The sequence below is a fragment of the Asparagus officinalis genome, unplaced genomic scaffold, assembly GCF_001876935.1.
Source record: "Asparagus officinalis unplaced genomic scaffold, Aspof.V1 AsparagusV1_Un432, whole genome shotgun sequence".
Taxonomy (NCBI): Eukaryota; Viridiplantae; Streptophyta; class Magnoliopsida; order Asparagales; family Asparagaceae; genus Asparagus; species Asparagus officinalis.
In genome coordinates this window covers 12,350-19,402 of record NW_017972697.1, presented here as the reverse complement: position 1 = coordinate 19,402, position 7,053 = coordinate 12,350, and the positions used below count along the sequence as shown (strand labels likewise).

The 7,053-nt window shown below is 38.6% G+C and overlaps 1 protein-coding gene across 1 annotated transcript in view; it reads left to right on the top strand.

Moving 5' to 3' along the window:
• The first annotated feature begins 5,798 nt into the window (after window positions 1-5,798).
• Window positions 5,799-7,053, top strand: part of LOC109827774 — a 1,437-nt gene continuing 182 nt past the window's right edge. Inside the window, exons 1-3 of the mRNA XM_020394791.1 lie at window positions 5,799-6,374; window positions 6,484-6,783; window positions 6,816-7,053. The exon at window positions 6,816-7,053 is cut by the window's right edge and continues 182 nt beyond it. Of these exons, the coding sequence (XP_020250380.1) occupies window positions 6,096-6,374; window positions 6,484-6,783; window positions 6,816-7,053 (817 nt within the window). The 5' untranslated portion in view covers window positions 5,799-6,095. The remainder of the gene's footprint in view (window positions 6,375-6,483; window positions 6,784-6,815) is intronic.

Below are 7,053 nucleotides of genomic sequence, written 5' to 3'. Positions count from 1 at the left end.
AGAAAAACACAAATACTAGACAAACAACATTAGTGGTAAATTATTTGTTAAACATCATCAAAACAAGGAGGCCAACAATCTCTCCCTTTTTGATGATGACAAACAATTTACAAAAAGAATATATGCATGAAAGGAAATGAATATATAAGTTATAATTCACATGCATATGAACAAGAAAAAATATACACATATTCACAATATTTCTCCCCCTTTGACAACATCAAAAAGGGGACAAAAAGAATAAGAGAGCAAGAGCTCCCTCTATCAATAAGCATAGGTGAGTATAATATATAGAAAGATATAGGGATTGCTCCCCCTATCAAAATGCCTCATGAATATATGAAATGAAGATCATGGCAAACATATGTGAGCAAGCATAGATGAATATGCTAAATATCACTCACATACTTACAAGAGAATGAGAACACATATGAATGTATCATTGAGATAATGTGTCTCAAAGCATAAACATAAAGATCAAAAATAGATTTATGAAATCAAAAGAAGAGAAACATGAGAATCATGCAAATAGTTTTCAAATGAAAACAAATCAGCTAAGAGAAATCATAAATCAAAGTTTAAATCCAAAAATGTAAAATCAAATCATCATTGATTCAAAAATCAAGAGAGGCAACTATATCTAGCTCTTGAGCTAGTATCAACCCATATGAACATTTTTAGCACCCGGTAAACAATGTTTGGGAATAAACACCCAATAACTCCGGAGGGTTATATAAACATAGTCCTCTCATCAAACAAAAATAATAATCATGAAAACAAAAGATTTTATACAAGAAAAATTGTTTTCATAACCAAAAGATTTTAAAGCATAGTTTTCAAAACCAAGACAAAGAAAAGATAAAAATATTAAAATTCTTGGTTTAAAATTCAAAATTGTTTTGGTACCCAAGAACTCTTGGTACCTAAAGATTTAAGGACATGACCCCTATCATTTAAGCTCAAGGCCTTAGGGTTATGAACCCTCTTAGACACATATGGTGCACTAACATGGTCAAAACAATATTCATTCAAATGATTTAAGGACATGACCCCTATCATTTAAGCTCAAGGCCTTAGGGTTATGAACCCTCTTAGACACATATGGTGCACTAACATGGTCAAAACAATATTCATTCAAATGACCCTTCCGATTGCAATTTGTGCAATGAAAGAGATCCATTTGTTTTTGTGGACCATTAGCTCGTGCACGGGAATCATTTGCAAATAAAGATTTTCTTTTAAAATTATTTTGCAAATGAGAAACATTCTTAAACAATGGTCTATTTGGAACATATTGCAATTTAGAAGCTTTTTGTATATCAAAACAAAATTTAGCAAGATGTCCAAACCTACCACAAACATCACATTTAAAAACATGTGGTCTATTGGAAGCATTTGTCAAATGAGATTTTCTTTTCAAATCAAAGCAATATTTGGCCAAATGACCAAAACGACCACAATGATCACACTTGAACACACTAGCATGCTTATGATGAACTTTGTGAGAATGAGCATGTGAATGTGTAAGTGTACAAGATGATGAAGCTATATGAGATGCACAAGGAGCATTAGAATTCTTATGTTTGTGTGCATCATAACAAAACGTAGCTAAATGACCTTGACGGCCGCAAATAGAACACTTATAAGTTTTGCTATACATGTGTGCATAATGAGTGGATGATTTTGACTTAGTCTTGGCACACATGTCCATAAGCCTCTTATGATTATTAATGCATATTTTCAAAGTTGAATCTAAAGATGAAATACTATTTTTCATAAGATTCAAATCTTCATTTTTAGGTACATATGCATTTTTAGAAGTAGAACATAAATAGTTATTTATAAAAGAAGCTGTATCATTCTTTATGTTCTCTACTTCTAACATGGCATCAATCTTAGCATGAGATAAGCTAGAAATGGATGATGATAATTTCTCATTTTCCAATTTTAACATATCATTACTTTCTTTAAGAGCAACATTTTCTTTGGAAATGATATCAAAATTGGAAGCTAGCTTCTCATGATCGGATTTTAAAACATCATGCTTGCTTTTTAAATCATTAAAATCATTTTGCAATTTGTTATAGGCATGCAATAATTTTTCACTAGCACAAGCAAGTTCATCACTAGATAAATCATTATCGGGTTCGAACTCGCAAACCTCACTAGGGCTATCGCCTAGTGGCCGTGTGCATGAAGCTCCTTTAGAACTTGAAGCGGGATCCTCCAAAGCTTGTCGGAGCGCCTCCAAGTCTCCTTGATGCGCTTCTATGAATTTCCATAATGTATAAGCGCTATCAAAAGAATCAAGCTTGTTAGACATAAATGAATCAAATGCATTTAATAAAAATTCTAACATAAGCTTGTTCATAATAAACATCTTTTTATCATGTTTGCTCCACTTGGATTTCTCCAACGTGGGCACAATATAAGCACAATCAATGATTTCCCATAAATCGATATTTTTAGATTGAACAAATATTTTGAATCTAAAACACCATTGAGCATAAGGGAAAGCATTGAATTTAGGAGCAATACTAGAATCATAGCCTAAACAAGATGCATCATTCATATCCATAATTTGTAAAAATATGCAAGCAAGATACAAATGCAATCAAAACAAGATTAGCACAAAAAGATAACTTGGATCTTTAACTCAAGGCGATTAGACCTTAAATCAAAGAGCACCAAGCTCTGATACCAATTGTTAGACCCTAGAGGGGGGGTGATTAGGGTCTTATGCTAATCTAATCCGATTAAATGCCAATTAAAAATAATTAACAACTATATTCTTGCAAGATAGGTATACAATCTATTATGGGCAAGAATATGCAATATACACAAAGTGATATATCCTATATGATGAAATATATGCAAGGATATATAAACAACACAAGGGTAAATAATCTAAACAAGATAGTGGATGAAATAGATAATGAGCTAATGACAATGGCGATATAAGATATGAACATAAATATGAATGAACGCCAAAGCACACTCAAACAAGCAATATGATCACGGAGTTCGGACCTTCCGTCCTACGTCTCCGCTCCCCACTCCCGGGGAGAAATCCACTATCAACCAAGTGAATCTCACAATAAGCACAATATGACAAATGATTGTTCTCTCTAACAAGGTGAGAACTCAATTAGGCTCAACTCAATATCACACTATCCCACAACCTAATTATATAATGTATGCAAATACAATAAGCTCAATGGTTGTGTGTGTAAACAAAGAGTAAATCAAATCAAACTAAACTCAATATAAAACTAGCTTTAATAGAAATGATAATCAACAAATAATTATAAATAAAAGCTAGACTTGAGTTTAGGAAAACTTCTCTAGATCAAGATGGAGAGATGGAGATATGAGCCCAAACAAGAAGATAATCTCCTCCACTTGTGAAAACCAAAACAGCTTAAACCAAACCCTTAAACAAGCTTAAACAAGCTTAAACCCTTCTTCAAACCCTTGTTTAAAAACTTCTTTTCTTATAAAAACTGAGATCAAAGAGAGTATTTATATCCTCCAAAACCTCAGCTAAAAATCCCAAGTCAAAAGACAAAAACAGCCCCAGCAACCATCGTCGGTCGACCGGGGCGGTCGACCGATGGAGCTTTCGGACGACCGGACCGGTCGACCGACAGACTCTCTGTCGCCCAGTGATGAAAGATCAAATGGACCGGTGCGGTCGACCGATGGAGCTTTCGGACGACCGGACCGGTCGACCGACAGACTCTCTGTCGCCCAGTGATGAAAGATCAAATGATCCGTCGACCGTTGCGGTCGACCGAAAACTGACATATGAAAATCTGGTTTGCTGATTTTAAAATGCTGTTTAAAAATATTAAATAAATTCCAAAAAATATAAATCTTTGGGGAATGATTGTAGACATGATAATAAACATGCTACAGTGACTGGTTATCAGAAAGGACCTCCCAAAATATCATCATTTTACAAATATGTTCAAAAACATGAAAACCTATTGACATAAACCAACTTTTAAAACTTTGTAAAATGTTTTTATAGACTTAGTAAAACATGTATAAACTGATATTGAAGTCTACAAACTAATAAGACAATATTTTCACAAAATTATTCTATGCAATAAGTACTAAAACACAATAGAGTATGTAATATCATAAAAACCAAAACACATGTATGTATATATATATATATATATATATATAGAAACCAAAACTTGTGTATATATATATATAACTATATATATATACGAAGAAACCAATAAATGTGTGTGTATAGATATTGAGCTTAGAGTAGATAACACACATAATATAAAATCTAAAACTACATTACCCAAGCAATCTTGATCTAGATCTTCATTGAGCTCAACTTGGTACACGTTGCGGATGAAGCTAAACTTGGATCTTGAACTTGAATTGTACGATGCTTCACTCCACACTTCCACCAACCTCCTCTTGATATGATCGTGTAGGCTTAATCCAACCAACCTCCAACAACGTTGTTTGTCTGTAATACATAGGAAAACACAAATACTAGACAAACAACATTAGTGGTAAATTGTTTGTTAAACATCATCAAAACAAGGAGGCCAACAAGAGTTAGGATTCAAAAAGATGAAATAAATTCCCATACAAATTAGTGAAAATATTTTTTGAGGTGACCCGATATTCCAAGGATGCTGCAGGATCCTTCCATCGGATTCACCTATGAACTGTTGCTGGAAAGCTTGCGTGATCCGCTTTGCGGATTTTTCAAGCTGGGCTTGTGTGACATAGCCCGAGTGTGGTCCTCTAGGAATGGATTGATCAGCTCTATGCTTAGAACCAGACATGACTACTCGAAAAAGAAAGAAGGCCCCACGGTGTGGCGTCAAACCGTTGATGTATGATATTAAACAATCAAATGAAGAGAGTGATTAAAGGAGATACTCTAACCCTTTGAATGTCTGGTTCTGGAGTAAGTTGTTCTTCCCTGCACAAGTAGCAAATCGTAAAAGGGCGTGGTTGGGTTCCCCGGTTGTTCCTCCGATGATCAAGTCAGTGATTTGCTTGAGTGGAGAAGTAAAATGAACTGCAGTAGTTCTTAAGCACAGTGAGCATGCTAAAGTTACAGAGAAATTGTTCACCTTGATACTGAGAATAGTTCCCTTATTTATAGCAAAGGTTGTGGGGTAGTTTGATAACTTTGGCCGAGTATGGGCTTGCGGCTGAGTCAGCATAGGCTTTACAAGTGTCGGCAATGGAGTGGAGGAGATCACTTCCTCATTTAATGTGATGTGACCGGATGCACGCAGTGACGGCGTCGTCCGATGTTTCTTAAAGACTTTCGAGGATGGAGAAATGATGGCGCTTGAACGTGCATTTAATGTGATGGCGACGACCTGTCAACGGTGGTTTTGAGGTATTTATTGCCTTTCTGCTCGACTAGTTGGGTGGCGGGGGATACCGTCTTTCGAGTTGTCTTTGCGAGATGTCGGCCGAGGAGCTGGTCGAGTGAGTCGCTTGCCAACTCATCCTAGTAAGGAGGTCAACACGTACCGCCTTTCAAGCCGACTAAAGGGATGTTGACCCGTCGAGCTCTCCGAATGGGGCACTTAGATTGTCCCGATGTGGTAAACTGATTAGATTATACATCTAATGCGCGATATTTGAAGCACCATAACATAGAGTATATATAAAAATAGAAAAGAAGACGCATTAAAAAAAATTCTGATCAATTTAATTTAAAAATTTGTTCATATGATTGAAGAATTCATGTAACTAAACAAGAAATCCGTAAAGACTAAACAAATTAGATATTAATAAAAATTAAAGTCCTAACCTATTAAGCTAATCATGCGTCAAGGCAAAATACTTGTGGACTACGAAGAGAGAATTGTCATTGTAGAGTCCAAACCGGCTATCAGTTGTCTCTTAATAATTGTCGCCCTCAACGTTGTCATCTAACCGACCAAAAAATCAATAAACAATTTGTAGCCGTCCAACCTTCTATCAACTAGCTGATCTCAGCCTTCAATTTTTTATCTCTTCAACCGAGTTATACTTCCGTATAAAAAACCCACAAAACTAGAACGAGAAAAAAAGAAAAGAAAAGAAAAACACCCACGATGTCTCCCTCCGCTCTCCTCATATTCTCCTTCTTCCTCTCTCTACTGGACCCCTCCCTAGGCCGCAACCGCCACGTCATCAACCTCCCCTCGTCGTCTGACCTTCAACCCTCCGCCCTTGCGTGGGACCCATCAGCCCAGCACTTCCTCATCGGATCCGGTAACAGGCCCGTCATCTCCTCCGTCTCCGACGCCGGCGTCGTACAAACTCTAATACCACCGACTCTTCCTCCTCCTCGTCCTCCCGGCTCTCGCCGTCGGACTCCCTCCCGCCGCCCCGTCTCATCGCCGCCTTCACTCTCCCAACATGCATCCATCCTACGCACCGTCCGATCCCCCATCCCACGCGCCTCATCTTCTCCTCTCCTCGCCCCCGACACTCTCTCCTCCATCTCGCGGCGCCGCCGTCGTGATCTCGGCACTGAATGACGCCTTCGTCTCCACCACCTCCGGCGAGATCTTCACCGTAGATCTCGACGGGAAACTATCGAACCTGGCGCAGGTTAGCGGGGGGATCAAGGGCGTGGCGCACGTTAACAGGGGTTACCTACTAGCCCTAGAGAAGGAAAAAGGCCATATCTTTAAAGTGGACGCTGAAGATGGAGCAGTGAAGAAAGTTCTGATCTCGTCATCGCCGGACGCGGAGAGCGTGGCGGGGGGAGCGACGGGACGGGCGTGGTTGGCCGATCTTCGGCGCGGGGTGGTTGAAGAGGTCCAGGACGGGTGGCCGAGGCGGCGGTTTACGACGAATTTAAGGTTGAAGATGGGGAGAAGGTAAAGGGAGTCGCCATCAGAGAAAGGAATAGGGCTTATGTTTTGGTGGTGAAGGAGGAGGAGGAGGGAGGGTATAATGGGAATGAGTGGAAAATTGAGGAGGTGGAGTGGGGAAAGGAAGGAGAAGGAGACTTGATTTGGCCCATGGTGCTGGTGGGCCTGGGCCTGGCTTATTTCATGTATT